Genomic DNA, 15,061 nt, shown 5'->3' with positions numbered 1-15,061 from the left:
TTAATTGGGTTTGGGTTTAGAGTTTCGAGTTTATGGTTTAGTATTTAGGTCTGCAAACTAGGTTTAGAGTTTATGATTCTGTTTCGTACGAAGATGTTATGTTTGTTCTATCTGACGTATTATTTTTATAAATGGAATAGAACACTTACATATAATAGTTAACTCGTACGTGGACCATATTAAATCTCAATTTCTCTTGGACCTCTGCCCTCGTCGACGTTAATCCTTGGTCTCACTGCCACCGGTAACTTAGAAAGGATAAGGACATAACCGGATAAAAAGTGTATGAAATGTTATCAATTTAATACCGTCAAAATCAAAGCTATTTACTTAATTTTGACTCCAAACTTGGTTAGATGGCAAATTCACCCTTATTGGTTTCTCTCACCAGAGGCGCTACGGGCCGCCGAACCTTCTGAGTTCTGATCATATAGCTTTTGAAAATTTGTAAGGTGCTAGGCACCCATGTTCTAAGTCCAGGAAGCTAAAGGTCCACTCATTCACCAGTTTTGACTTTGGTCTGTGAATATATTCCTAAAACAGATTGTTGGTACTTGATCAATAAACATTAAACAATGTCATGTCTGAAGGTTTGAGAAAATGCTATATAGTAACACTAGATAAGACTTGATGGTGGGTCTCATTTTATAGAACATATCCTATTGTTGCATTTCAGCCAAAAACTTTTCTTTATTTATGGGAAAGTTACAGAATCGTGGAACACAGCAACTTTTGTTGGTTTCTGACATTGTTTTTTTCCTTCTATGGTAGCTACCTTGATTATCTGCAGACAAATCTTATTTTAAAGTCTGTTTCTTTCATCCCCACTTGGTAAAGGAGACAAGAAGAGGATTGTGTGAGGTGGAGTTTCTTCATGGTCACAGTTTGAATGGGTCCTTTCCGATGATAACATTATTCCTTAATCCCAAAAAAAATTGTGGTCCTATTTTTGTCTATTTGTGGTCCCCTTTCTGATCTCTTAATAAAATTGATATGGCTTTTAAGATTCAATATACCAGAAGAAGCTTGTATACTTCTTCTAACATTTGTTCATATCTGCAATCATAGTTATATGCTCAAAATAGGTGTAAGTTTTACTCCTGATCATCCATTATAAACATTGTAATTCTCAATATTTTACTGGTTATATTTTCAGGAATGATGACATATGATGGCTTAGAAACTTGCATCAACAAGAACAACAATCTATCTTTACAAGAAGAAAGTGGAAGAAGCAGAGGAGATGAGTGCTTGACTGATTCATTGGGTGATGATGCATTTTCAAGCTGTTCATCAAGCAAAGATACATCTGAGTCATTTTCTTCAAAATGGTTACCTAAGAAGAATGGTAAACACATTTCTAATGAGTGGGACTATGAGAGAAGTCCTAAACATTTCTATTCCAAGGAGGAGAGACCTGGCTATACACTCTGCTCTTCTGATGTTGAAGCTATGAAGGAGAAGTTTTCAAAGCTATTACTAGGTGGAGATCTCACTGGAGGACGCAAGGGTGTGCCAACCGCTTTGGCTTTATCAAACTCTATATCTCATCTTGGCAGTATGTTTTAACTCTTTTTCGCAAACTATGGTATCATTACTTCTTTGCTAACTGTTGGATTTGCAGACTCAGTATTCGGCGAACTATGGAAGTTGGAGCCTTTGTCAGAAGACAACAAGCAGAGATGGAGAAGAGAAATGGACTGGTTACTCTCTCCATGTAATCACATGATTGAGCTAGTCCCATCTAAGCTAGATGACAAAAATGGAAGGTCACTTGAGGTAATATAGCTAACTTGTTTTAAAAAACCATATGCACTCCATGTTTCAATCAAAGAGCCTGAACTAGATGTCCTGTTTGGTCAGATCATGACTCCGAAACCCCGTGCAAACATTCATATGAATCTCCCAGCTCTCAGGAAACTTGACTCCATGCTAATTGTATGTTATCCTTCTCTTTTTATCAGAAGCTCAACTTCTTGTTTCTTTCTCCTAACTTGATGAAGACACAGGAGACACTAGACTCTATGGTGTGCACAGAGTTTTGGTACTCAGAAGTAGGTCGTAGAGCTGAAGGAAAGAACGAGATTTCAAGAGAGAGCAGAAGATGGTGGCTTCCATCGCCTAAAGTTCCCAAGCCAGGACTCTCTAGCTTAGTAAGAAAGAACTTGCTTGAGAAAGGCAATGTTGTATATCAAAGCTTTAAAGCTGCAAAGTCAATAAACGAACAAGTGCTTCTTGAAATGCCAGTACCTACCATTATCAAGGATTCGTTACCTAAGGTAAAAAAAAAAAAGCTTGGTCATGTTGTTATGTAACGATTTAATATGTATTTTGTTTTCCACAGTCTGGAAAGACAAGCCTTGGGGATGAACTGTTCAGGATGTTGTCGTCAGAGTCTGCTTCCGTAGATAAGATATTTGTGTCTCTTAGGCTTAGAACCGAACATGCAGCTCTAGAGACAGTTAATAGGTTAGAACCAGCTATTTATGCATGGAAAGAGAAGATTATAGAAGAAACAAGCAGTGGTAAGTGGTCACTAGTTAGAGATTCATTGTCTGAGATTAGTCGCATTGAGTCACTCATAAACAAGGCAGAGAGGCTTAATGGCCAGATAAAATCTAAATACTCTAATCTCCCTCAGACATTTCTTGATGCCACCAAGATTCAGTATGGCAAGGTGAGTGGAATATTATAAATCTTGGTTCAGTTCTTGAGGCTTTTTTAATTTTCCTATGTTTCCAGGACATTGGTCATGCAATTCTTGAGGCATATTCACGTATACTTGCGAGTTTAGCGTTCCGTATACTGTCTAGGATTCGAGAAATCTTGCAAGAAGATGCTCTGAGTAACTCTGGTTCACCTGCAACACCAAGATGCTTCTCTGGCTCTAATGACATGTTTAGAACCCCAGAGAGGCTCCTGGTCTCGTCCCGTTTACGGCATTCTCTCATTCACGATATCAACAAAGCTGATGATGGTACAAGGAAGTCTCGACTGAGCACAGATTCCTAAGGCAGTAGTTTCTCTTTGATATATAAGAGGGCTTTATAGTTTGATGCGTGCCACTTGAAGCTTCTCCTTTGTTCAGAGGGTTTCCTCTTTGATCATGTACATGTACATGTGTTAATATAACACTATTTTGAAAACTATAAACTTAATTACACATAAAATAAAAGTTCAAAACTTGTAAACACAAAGATTTGTACTTAAAAATTAAAGTTCAGCACTTGGTTTAGGATCAAGTTTAGCAACTGTTTAGTTTATTATTTTTTAATTAAAGTTATCAATTGTTCAATGCCGCCCATGGCATAAACCACACATCAGCAGATGATTAGAGGTTAGAGCATTCTAAGGGTCCGACTGGTGACCATCCGGGAAACAAGGGGAACGAATAAAAAAAGAATGTACGGGAATAAAATACCAGGAATGAAAAGGAATGGTTGTTCCTTATCAAATTTGACAAGGAATAATTTTGTTCTTTCATTCTCTAAAAAAAAGGAATGAAAGGGAATGAGAGGAAATTATTATTCCTTGTGAATGGTAATTTTTTTTAGAAACGTTAGGGAATGCATTATTCCTCGTCGTTCCCTGGTCACCATTCATACCCTAAATGTATTTTGAAAATTTCCATTAACATGTTTTCACTGTTTAAATTTTTTTTTTTCTTTTTTTCTCCGAAGTCAAAATTGTAAGAATATATATAGAAGAAATTTTTTTTAGAAACTGAAACAAAAGGACAAGGTCTCTTTTGGTACATAGGGATCCCATAAAGTGATAAAACTAATCTTTTGGGGAAAATATATTGCCAACCTCATATTATGTCACAAACATGCTCAAAGATGAAAAATATCTAAATCGCCCAAGTCTTTAAGATATGTTTTGATAAATCAATGATATTAATTCCCTCACATCCCCACTACTCTCACATTAAATTATCAGCCTTAATGAAAAAATTAAAAGCTAATCAAATTGCCTTTCAGACTTACACCTCCTGCTCACGTAAGCTATAACTCCTTACCGTTTCAATCTCTTCGCTTTCACGACTTCTTTGTGTATAAATACTCTTCTCCACTTACACTCTTTACACCACAAACTTTCTGAACTCAACATGGCAAACTCTGTTCTCTTCGTTACTATCTTCATCTTCTTCTCGATGACTCTCTCTTCATCGACTAACCCAAAACACTTCACCATCGAGCTGCTCCACCGTGACTCTCCTCATTCCCCTCTCTACAACCCACAAACCACCCCCACCGACCGCCTCCACTCCGCTTTCCTCCGCTCCATCTCTCGTTCCCGCCGCTTCAACCACCAACCCCAAACCGATCTCCAGTCCGGTTTAATAGGAGCAGGCGGCGAGTTCTTCATGAGCATCACCATCGGCACACCGCCAACGAACGTCCTCGCGATAGCCGACACAGGAAGTGACCTAACTTGGGTCCAATGCAAACCGTGTCAACAATGTTACAAAGAGAACGGTCCGATCTTCGACAAGGAGAAGTCCTCTTCTTACAAGAGCGAGCCTTGCGACTCACGTAACTGCAACGCTTTGTCTACCACCGAACGTGGATGCGACGAAGATAAAAAAGTTTGCAAGTACCGTTACTCGTACGGAGACCGATCTTTCACGAGAGGTGACGTTGCTACGGAGACGATCTCCATTGGTTCTGCTTCAGGCTCGCCTGTTTCTTTCCCCGGAACTGTGTTCGGTTGCGGCTACAACAACGGTGGTAACTTCGACGAGACTGGTTCAGGGATCATAGGCCTCGGTGGTGGTAACTTATCTCTAATCTCTCAGCTCGGTTCGTCGATTTCTAATAGATTCTCTTATTGCTTGTCGCACAAGTCATCTACCATGAACGGCACAAGTGTCATAAATCTAGGAACCAGCTCGATTCCTTCCGGCGCAAGTATTGTTTCCAACGTGGTATCGACTCCTTTGGTTGATAAAGAGCCTCAGACTTACTACTACTTGACGCTCGAAGCTATCTCCGTCGGCAACACGAAGATTCCGTACACGAGCAGCATGTATTACCCTAACGACGACGGAGTATCCTCGGCGGCGACGAAGGGGAACATCATCATCGACTCGGGAACTACACTGACGCTTCTCGAGTCTGGTTTCTACGACAGGTTTGGCGCTGCAGTGGAAGAGTCCGTGACTGGAGCGAAGCGTGTGAGTGATCCACAGGGGCTTTTGTCGCATTGTTTCAAGTCCGGGAGTGCGGAGATCGGTTTGCCGGAGATAACGGTGCATTTTAGCGGCGCTGACGTGAGGCTTAGTGCGTTGAATGCGTTTGTGAAAATGAGTGAAGATATGGTTTGCTTGAGTATGATTCCGACCAACGAAGTTGCTATTTATGGGAACTTTGCTCAGATGGATTTTCTGGTTGGGTATGACTTGGAGAGCAGAAGGGTTTCGTTTCAACGTATGGATTGCTCTGCTGATTTGTGAATGTAATAATTTTATATGGCGATATAAAATCATAATTAAATTCTAAATAAATGGACACCATTCTCTATAGTTTCTCTTTAATAGTTTTTGAATGAAACTAGCTCCAGAGTAAAAAAAACATGGAAAATAAAAAAAAAATTATTTAGATTCTTATAATAATTTAAGGGTTTCTACAATGATCATATACATTATAGTTTCATATTCAGATCAAATGGAAGGGTTTAACCAATCACAAGAACATTCTAAGAAAAAAAAATCAAAACCAAGAGGGACCGAAGATGAATGTGATTAATCGGAGCTGGAATCGTAGAAGTCGCTAGGACAAGGAGAAATGACTTGGGATTCTAGTAACTGGACTACTCTGTGCATTGTAGGCCGCTCATCAGGACTTGAAGACACACACTTTGTTGCTATAGATAGAAGAGCATCAAGACTCTCTGTCTCTACTCCTTCACAGCTTCTATCAACAATCTCCCGTGGACGGTTTTCACTGATCAAGAAGTTTAGCTGCAAGATTTTTTTGAAAATAACAAATTAAAGGTTTCACTAGTCAACATATTATTTTGTTAGCAAAGCTAGACCTCTTTATGCTTACCCAACCGACAACGTTATAGCCTTTCTCGATGTAGGAAGTATCCGTAGGAAGTTTACCACTCAAGACTTCAAGAATCAAAACCCCAAAACTGTAAACATCCGTTTTCTCAGTCGCTCTACCGCTTTGCATATACTCTGCAACCACAGGTTAGGTTACATGACAGAGGGTAACAATTAAAAGGCTACAAAGCATTATTGCCGTTACTGGTGCATTTGAGTACCTGGAGCTAAGTAACCAAATGTGCCTGCAACAATGGTTGTAATATGAGATTCTTCGTCCCCTAACAGCTTGGCAAGCCCAAAGTCCGATACCCGAGCCTCCAGATTTCCATCGAGTAAAATGTTGCTCGACTTTATATCACGGTGTATGATCCTAGGAGAACAATCGTGATGCAAGTATGCTACCCCTTTTGCTGCTCCTATTATTATATTCACTCGTGAATCCCAATCCAGTTGCTCGCCTCTCTCTGCACATTCAAACATTTCACTCAATAGAATCAAACTTCTTGGTTAAGGAAACCTGTAAAAATGAAGTTGAGGATTTACCATGAAGAGCTTGGTCAAGGCTACCACCAGGAAGGTAATCATACAGCAGAAGCTTTGATGTGGGTGAGTTGCAGTATCCACGTAGATTCACGAGGTAACGATGTTTGATGCTTCCCAGAATCTCAAGCTCCCTTTCGAAAAACCTATCGAACCCTCCATTTAACTTGACAATTCTTTTCAGCGCAAATACATTGCCATCCTCCATGTCCAGCTTGTAAACTGTTCCAAAACCTCCACAGCCTATTATATGCTCTTCGTTAAGAGCTTCCAGTTTCTTGATAATGTCTTTAGAAGCATAGGGCAAATCTCCATGGAACATCACGATAGACGCACCTGGAAAAAATAAAACAGTCTCTCAACGTGTCAAGTTTTGAGAGTTAAATATCACATTGAGTTCCAAACTTTTTTAGAGATGATATACACAAAAAGTCAGCATGGCTCACCTCCACCGACCTCTATAGCAAGTCTTTTACTCTCATCTCTACCAAGCTTTTTATAGAGAAAGCAACCCCAGAAACACATGAGCGCCACTAGGAGCAGCCCACCCACAGTAGCAGATGCACTTATAAGTAGCTTACCAGTTTTACCTCCTTGGCCTATGTATGGGAGACCAAAAAAGTAAACTCATGTCACAACGAATTATACTGTTTAGTAAAAAAAACCCTAAGCTATAACCATATACCCTGACCAGAAAATTGATTAAAACACAGCTGATTTACCTCCTGTAGAACGAGAACCAGTAGAAGAGTTTTCATCTGGGCACTCCATATCAATTTGTTTACCGCACAATTTAGAATTGCCGATGAAGCTGCAAAGAGAAATGCATTCAGTTCAAGGCTCCGTTATTTTCAGCTACGCATTGGTACAAAGCTAGCAAAATGGTGCTTTCGTGCATAGAGTCAAGAAAATAAAACTGTTTTGCCAGATCAACAGTAGAGAGATTTCTCCATCTTTAGAACCAAAATCTGGTGGAGAAAGAGGTAAAAGATGAAGTATACTTACGAGTCCTTCGAAAATTGGGCGAGTAAGCCATCAGAAGGTATCTTCCCCACCAGAAAATTGTTTGAGACATTGCTTTAAAAGAAGAATCAACTTGTTAGCTACAATGAAACTCGAAAATACACACAGGGCTGCAAAATAAAATACACAAGCTAGAAAGTAGACACTCACAAATTAGTAAGCTTTTCTAACTGCCCAAGTGAAACAGGGATAGCTCCAGTGAGATCGTTGTTTGAGATGTCCCTTTAGAAAAAGAGAAAAAAAATGGTTTACTGATTCAGAAGAATTCAAATAATATGTCCATCTGTGAGTAAAGCCCTAGCATAAATTCACAACACTCATCATCATATTCGAGAGTTTTCCACTCATCAAAAAGTTCACAATAGGTATTTTGGTTATTAATTATTTTACTTTTTGAGGTTTACCACAAATAAAGGAATAAGTACTTCCAACAATATAATGTTGTTACAGTTTGTTTAGAAGGTGAGAAGAACCTCTTGTGGTTCAGTATGTGTTTACAGAAGATACTAAATTGTTAAAGTAGTTAATGGAATGACAAATAACGGATCCAGCAGAAGTCAACAAAACAAATTTATATAGAAGACCAGGGAGAAAGGCTGCGTACAGATTTTTAAGCATTGACAGGTTTCCCATTTCACTTGGGATTGGGCCAGTGAAGAAATTGTTCTGCAAGTATCTGCGAGAAAAAAATTCAGACAGGTTCTTGTAAGCCAGCTAAACTTTTAACTGAGAAAAACCCATTGGTTTACCATCGCACACAAGACAAATGTAGAAAAACGTAAACCTGTTTATTTTGGGAAAGCGACTTACATTTCCTCCAACGATGTGCAATTTCCCAATGCTGTAGCTATTGAGCCATATAAATTATTGTTGTGAAGCATTCTGTGATACCAAGGGAATAAAAATAAGTTCTCCAGGAGAAGATACTCTAATAATAACCAATGAAGTTTGAATAAGGTTAGTACATACAAAAGCCTCAACTGATCCAGCTTTCCAAGCTCAGGGGGTAAAGGTCCAATTAATTTGTGATGAGTAAGACTCCTGCACAAAAGAAACTTTAGGAACCAACAAAAGATGAATATTGAGGAAAAAAGGAGCTTAAACCAAACAAGTTTGAAGCTTACAAGGCTATAACTCTTTTTGTTATCGCATCACAGGTTACCCCCTTCCAGTTACAAGGATCAGGATCCTCTGGTCTCCATCTACCGACAACACCATCAGCACTAGAAACTACACTTCTAAAGCTCATAAGCGCCTCACCTAGAGAACGAAATGAGCAAAAAGGATGTAAACCCCACAGCGGATTGGGTACAGATCATAAATATTCAAACACAAAAGATGGCTATACCATCTGGACTAATCGCTTCATTTAGATTTGTGAGTGAACAAATAAATGAGATTAAAAGAAGCCTTGAGCAGCAGCGCTTCATCAGACAGATGCCCATCATGGCACCGCTCAAGCGTAGTATAGTTACTGCCAATCATCTGAAAGAAAGCCTCCGGAATATTTCCCTCGTACAATAAACTCAGCTGCTCGGTAATGCCTTGTGTATCTTCAAGAAACAAAAAGAGACTCCTGCCTGAATATAAAGAAAAATTATATCATTTTATATAGTTTAACAAGAAGAGCTCAGTGAAACTCAATCAAGATACTAACCCTACACTGAACTATATAAGCTTCCAGATTCCGGAATCTTCAATTGACAAGACAACAACCATCTACCAAAGGTTCACACCGTTCCACCAGCTCTGAAAAAATCAAAAGATGTATATAATTTCAAGAAACATTAGTAAAGAAGCAATGAAGATACGGAATCAGGCTTCAATCTCGTGCATTTAGCTAAAACTAGACTACCAAATCCTCAATTACATATCGCACAAAACCTTTGCATGGCTCTCATCTACATTTACAGCAACCAGAGGTCGGATCAAATCCATCCCCCAATTTCCAATTATATAGAGCAGCTAAATTCTAAGTGAGGACATCATTGCAGTCACATTACAAGAAGAACTGAAGAGTCAAAGCCGCCGTACAAGTAATCTTAAAACGAAATCGAAAACGATTCGTTCGTAAACCAGACCCAAAGAAAACGCGAAAGACTGAAAATGACAAGGGGATGTAAAATCACACGAACCTCAAAATGGATCCTCGATGAAGAAGAATGTGAACAGAGGAAGCAGAAGACGTACTTGAGCTGTAAAGCAACACTTAAAACTAAATAAACCAACTTTTTTTTTTCTTTGCAAAGTTTACCCTTAACTTATCAAAAAATGCAGGTCAGCCCTATTAAGTCCAGGTCAACCCTCCACCGTGTAATACAGTCCGTACAACACTGATCAAACTACGTCGTTTCGAATAATCTTTTTGTAAAAGCTAGATGCTTGTTGGGTCTGTGAAATATCAATTTTTTTACATCATTCATCATGATTTTTTTCTCTCTTAGGGTTTATTCCTTCTTCTTCTTTTTTTTTTTCTCCAACCCAAATCTTATATATAGGGAATTATATTTCCTTTTCTCTCAAGGAATTCACAGCACAAAAATCAAAAGAGGAAAAGGTAACACAAAAAGATTCACCTCTAAAATAAAAGAAGAAAAATAAATTCAAAGCCAAAATAACATTATAAGATTGCCACATGCAATATTTGAACATTTTGTATTAGATTTCATATATTAGAACAATCCCATTGCATACAAAGTTCTCAAACTAAAATAGCATTAGTATTATTACTTTTTGCAAACTAAAACAATTTATAGACATTAGAATTGTGTGATAGGTTGCCACAAAAGTTGTTACTAGCCTCAACAAACAAGATAAAACTTTCATATAAATAAAACTGAGTTTAGACAATTTTCTTTGAAATCATGTAAATATTTTAACTAACAAGAAAATGATGCCTTCAAAAGTAAAATCATAATCAGTATGAACATACTAAAATCAATAAAGAATATCATTAGGGAAAGATGAACCTTTTTAAAAAGAAAAAACTATCAAAATAATATCGCAATTATAAAAAAAAGCTACCAAGTCACAAAACCAAATAGTTGAACTGAAACAACAATAACTAAACATATTTTGCCATCTGAAAATTTCCAGTAACCAAAGATCAAGAACAAAAGGCACATACAAACCAGATCCCAAACTATAGACAAACAGTCGTTACCTAGTAAGGTCTCTATCAAAAAAACATATGACAATCATCTAGGTAACTAAATATATGTAAAAACTAGAGAAACACACATAAATAAGAAAAAAATTCAAGACAACAATAACTAAAAGCTGAATATAATTGAACATACAGAACAAATGATTGAAAACATATAAATGGAAGAAGACACATCATATAAGGAATCTCCAAAATCGAGAGGCGAAATGATTGTGAAGGTATGCATACACTTGAGTAGATACACAATCGAAAAATATGCAACATAAATGAAGATTTGATAAGTCAATTTTATTGTTGGTCAACATTTGTGCAGCTAACTATATATGATAAAAAATCAATACTTTTATAACAGTGAAAACTTTTGTGAGAGACGACGTACCGTATTTTGGTTTTGGGGTTTTCGAAAGAAGGGAGAAGAAAGGAAGGAGAAGTTTTGGTGAACGAGATGTTGGATAAAGACATGTTGCCTGATATCTTTACGTATAATAGATTGATGGATGGTTTGTACACCGGTGTAAAATTTTCAAAGAAGCAAGTTCCGGTAAAATCACAATCAGTATGAACACACTAAAATCAATAAATAAAATCATTAGGGAGAGATGAACCTTCTGAAAAAGAAAAACCAATCAAAATAATATCACAATTATAAAAAAAAAACTACCAAGTTACAAAACCAAAGAGTTGAACTGAAACAACAATAACTAAACATATGTTTTTTTTGCCATCTGAAAATTTCCATTAACCAAAGATCAAGAACAAAAGGCACATACAAACCAGATCCCAAACTATAGACACATCATACAAGGAATCTCCAAAATCGAGAGCTGGAATGATTGTGAAGGTATGCATACACTTGAGTAGATACACAATCGAAAAATATGCAACATAAATGAAGATTTGATAAATCAATTTTACAACATTTGTGCAGCTAACTATATATGATAAAAACCAATACTTTTATAAGAGTGAAAACTTTTATAAGAGACGATGTATCGTGTTTTGGTTTTTGGGTTCTCGAAAGAAGGGAGAAGAAAGGAAGAAGAGATTTTGGTGAATGAGATGTTGGATAAAGACATGTTGCATGATATCTTTACGTATAATAGATTGATGGATGGTTTGTACACTGTGGAAAATTTTCAAAGAACCAAGTTCTGGTTAGTTTAACCGCCTAAACCGGTGAGAGTCTCGCGTTTGTCTTCGGCCACTTGTATTGTATCTGTAAACTAGACAAAACCAACTTATCGACAGATAACTTGTCGGTGTCACGATGTGGACAGTTTTTTTATCTCTCAACACCATAGAGATTAATACGATGAATTAATCTGAATTAAACTTGATTTAAGTAAACTTCTCATTAAGTTATGGAAATCGTTTTGTGTGGTATAGTGTTCGTTTTATGGCATTTGCAATATCCGAAACCTCAGGACTTTGTCCGAAGTCAAAGTCATCACAACAAAGGGATAGACAAGAAATTGAAGACGAGTTTGTTGCTAAATTAGGTATAAATGACATTTGGCAGATAATGGGGGTCCTAGTGGGAGTGGTAAAACTTCTCTCCTAAGAGCAATGGCTGGAATTTGGAGGTCAGGGAAAGGAAGAAACCTCAAACCTCTAAAGATGATTTTACACAGGAAAAATCAGTGAAAAGAAGTATCGGAGACGTTTTATTCCTTCCACAACGGCCTTATATGCTTCTAGGAAGTTTGCGTCAGCAATTGCTTTTTTTTCCTCTTGATTTTCGGTTTTAGAAAACAAACCAAACACCTGGTTCCTAATATTGATTGGTTAAATATATGGTTTTAGTTTAATATTTTGTTCTCAAACCGGTTCGATTCAGTTCAAGCCTCGCTAAATGTTCTACCGCTCAATCTAGTAGTTGGTTCAATTTCAGTTTGGTAAGAAACAGATTTTCAAATCAAATACCTAATCATCTCTCGCTTTGAGTTTGAAACAAAACAAAGAGTTCCCGTCTTCTTCAATGGAGTTGGGTTTTACTCCAATGTATTACTCTATTTTTTACTCCAAACAAAATATTTCTTTTTTCATTTAGTTAATAATTCTTAGTAGTACCTTCAACTTATAAAAAATTAACAATTAACCCAACTATTTTATATTTACAAAATTTTCATAATAATATATTTTATTTAAATTAAATATTTATCATTAAAATATAACTAGAGATTATCTTTCAATTTCAATTCGTGCAAATTTTATCATATGGAATTTTTCTAATTCAAAAATATTTATATGCATTAAAAGAACATAAAGAAAAAACAAAGTTTTGTTTCGTAATTTGAATTATGTATTCGGTCTTATTGTTTGTGCATATATCAAGTTCAACAAGTACAAATGTTATCAATCAAAATTTTGACCCACAAGATTAAAAACTTCATTTATTCCGTTTGAATAATACTTCACCGATTTTGGTAGTTTCGAAAACAATTTACCGAATTAATTATTAAATTACTTATTTATATTATATTATATTATATTTATTTTATATTATTTATTCTTAGTTTTGACTTTTATGAGTTTATGCATATTTTATGTAAACTATAAAGTAATCTTTTAACGAGTATTATATTTTTTCATGTTATGATATTATTTGAAGTATGAAATAAAAACATTAAAGATTTAAAGGATCATTTCATAAATATAAAAAGTTCAACTCCAAAATGAAGTAATCCTAGTCATTACTCCATTTTGGAGTTGAATATAGAATAGGGTTGGAGAAGATTTTACTCCATAATTGAGTTTGGAGTAAAAAATTGAGTAGGATTGGAGATGCCCCTTCCAAGAAGTTTGCGTCAGCAATTGCTTTTTTTTTTCTCTTGATTTTCGGTTTTAGAAAACAAACCAAACACCTTGTTCCTAATATTGATTGGTTAAATATCTGGTTTTAGTTTAATATTTTGTTCTCAAACCGGTTCGATTCAGTTCAAGCCTCGCTAGCTCAATCTAGTAGTTGGTTCAATTTCAGTTTGGTAAGAATCAGATTTTCAAATCAAATACCTAATCATCTCTCGCTTTGAGTTTGAAACAAAATAAAGAGTTCCCGTCTTCCTCAAGGAATATTAATATATTTTTTAAAAAAGGAAAAAAAATAGAGAAAAAGACAAAAATAGCACTAAATCAAGTTTTTGTTCCCAAACTAGCACTCAAAGTCAAAAGTCACAAAAATAGCACTTAATGTTTTATCAAAAGTCACAAACTTAGGGTTTAGAGTTAAAGAGTGGGGTTTAGGATTTAGGGGTTAGAGTTTAGGGTTTAGAGTTTAGGGTTTAGGGTTTAAATTTTAGGGTTTAGAGTTTATGGTTTAGGGTTTAGAGTTTAAGGTTTATGGTTTAGAGTTTAGGGTTTAGGGTTTAGAGTTTAGGGTTTAGAATTTAGGGTTTAGGGTTTAGTAGAGTTGAGAAATGAGGTTTTGGGGATAAGATTTCAAATTTTGAAAAATAAAAAAATTAAAATTTTCAAAGGATAAACTTAGAAATGTGATAGTTTGGTCATTTTAGTTTTTGAGTGTTATTTTGTGATATAAACTTAGAAATGTACTATTTTGGAGATTTGCCCAAAAAAATATGCATCGGTGATTAATGATTAACATGGTCATTAGTCATTCACCAAACTGTACTAGTAAGAGCATGCACTCCACCGAGCCTAGTGGGTATGCTAACCACGTTGCCGTGCCACTCAATCTTACCCCAAATTTCCAAATTTTGACGTCTTTCGAGAGCAATTTCCGCACACCATATTATTTTCGTCTCACACACGTATTCCTGCCACAAAATCGCCAATCTTCCACCATGATCCGCCAATAAACAAAAACGGTTTATATCACAAGCCAATCTAGGCAATCCTTCCAGACAACACTTTAAAGGTTTCCATATTCTTTCTTTGAGGTCATACCAACAGATCTTCCTGTCACAATAACAGTAGAACACGTCCTCTATCACACAGTAAGATGATCCCGAACAACCCCATCTCTTATTCATGCATATGTCCGCCTCTCTCCATTTACCTTTATGCACCTTGTAAGTCACTTTTTTTTCCTCAGATCTCACGTAGACGGTTCCTTGATAACTTATGCTTCGGTACTTTGAGCCTTTGCAAATCTCTTCGCTAGGAATCTGTAAAAACTCCCAAGTTTTAGACTTGGTATCAAAAACTTCCATCCAATTGTTTGAATCGATATTTTCGCACCCTCCCGTTATATATACTAGGGTTTGGACCCCCGCAGTTTGCGGGGGAAAACAATATTAAATTTTAAATATAATTTAAAC

General features: G+C 36.5%; 4 protein-coding genes across 7 annotated transcripts in view; 2 read left to right on the top strand and 2 right to left on the bottom strand.

Moving 5' to 3' along the window:
- Window positions 1-1,029: 1,029 nt before the first annotated feature.
- LOC106339751 (rop guanine nucleotide exchange factor 14-like) lies at window positions 1,030-3,218 on the top strand. 2 transcript variants are annotated; one of them, XM_013778618.1, is made up of 7 exons: window positions 1,030-1,085; window positions 1,157-1,510; window positions 1,625-1,779; window positions 1,864-1,938; window positions 2,010-2,279; window positions 2,345-2,677; window positions 2,743-3,218. In XM_013778618.1, the coding sequence occupies exons 1-7, from the start codon at window positions 1,073-1,075 to the stop codon at window positions 3,010-3,012; spliced, it is 1,470 nt and encodes a 489-aa protein (XP_013634072.1). In that variant the 5' UTR covers window positions 1,030-1,072; the 3' UTR covers window positions 3,013-3,218. The 2 variants fall into 2 exon arrangements, with proteins under 2 accessions (XP_013634072.1, XP_013634071.1); XM_013778617.1 differs by having other exon boundaries at window positions 1,157-1,558.
- An 890-nt stretch (window positions 3,219-4,108) lies between these two features.
- On the top strand, window positions 4,109-5,455 carry LOC106341624 (probable aspartic protease At2g35615). The gene has a single exon (XM_013780345.1). It carries the CDS (start codon window positions 4,109-4,111, stop codon window positions 5,453-5,455), a length of 1,347 nt encoding a protein of 448 aa, XP_013635799.1.
- A 125-nt stretch (window positions 5,456-5,580) lies between these two features.
- Window positions 5,581-9,836, bottom strand: LOC106337109 (LRR receptor-like serine/threonine-protein kinase FEI 2). 3 transcript variants are annotated; one of them, XM_013776150.1, is made up of 15 exons: window positions 9,751-9,836; window positions 9,273-9,364; window positions 8,964-9,195; window positions 8,740-8,875; window positions 8,585-8,656; window positions 8,426-8,497; window positions 8,220-8,291; window positions 7,766-7,837; window positions 7,598-7,669; window positions 7,315-7,403; window positions 7,039-7,191; window positions 6,596-6,928; window positions 6,271-6,516; window positions 6,051-6,184; window positions 5,581-5,962 (listed from the first exon to the last, which is right to left on the bottom strand). In XM_013776150.1, exons 3-15 carry the CDS (start codon window positions 9,061-9,063, stop codon window positions 5,744-5,746), a joined length of 1,770 nt encoding a protein of 589 aa, XP_013631604.1. In that variant the 5' UTR covers window positions 9,064-9,195; window positions 9,273-9,364; window positions 9,751-9,836; the 3' UTR covers window positions 5,581-5,743. The 3 variants fall into 3 exon arrangements, with proteins under 3 accessions (XP_013631604.1, XP_013631606.1, XP_013631605.1); XM_013776152.1 differs by having other exon boundaries at window positions 9,278-9,364; XM_013776151.1 differs by lacking the exon at window positions 9,751-9,836 and adding an exon at window positions 9,650-9,730.
- A 4,562-nt stretch (window positions 9,837-14,398) lies between these two features.
- Window positions 14,399-15,061, bottom strand: part of LOC106341543 (F-box/kelch-repeat protein At4g23580-like) — a 1,290-nt gene continuing 627 nt past the window's right edge. Inside the window, 1 exon segment of the mRNA XM_013780287.1 lies at window positions 14,399-14,997. Coding sequence (XP_013635741.1) covers window positions 14,399-14,997 — 599 coding nt within the window.

This window comes from Brassica oleracea, chromosome C4, assembly GCF_000695525.1.
Source record: "Brassica oleracea var. oleracea cultivar TO1000 chromosome C4, BOL, whole genome shotgun sequence".
NCBI classification, from domain to species: Eukaryota; Viridiplantae; Streptophyta; class Magnoliopsida; order Brassicales; family Brassicaceae; genus Brassica; species Brassica oleracea.
Note: the sequence above shows the minus strand (reverse complement) of the source record. Positions and strands in the feature narration are given on the sequence as shown.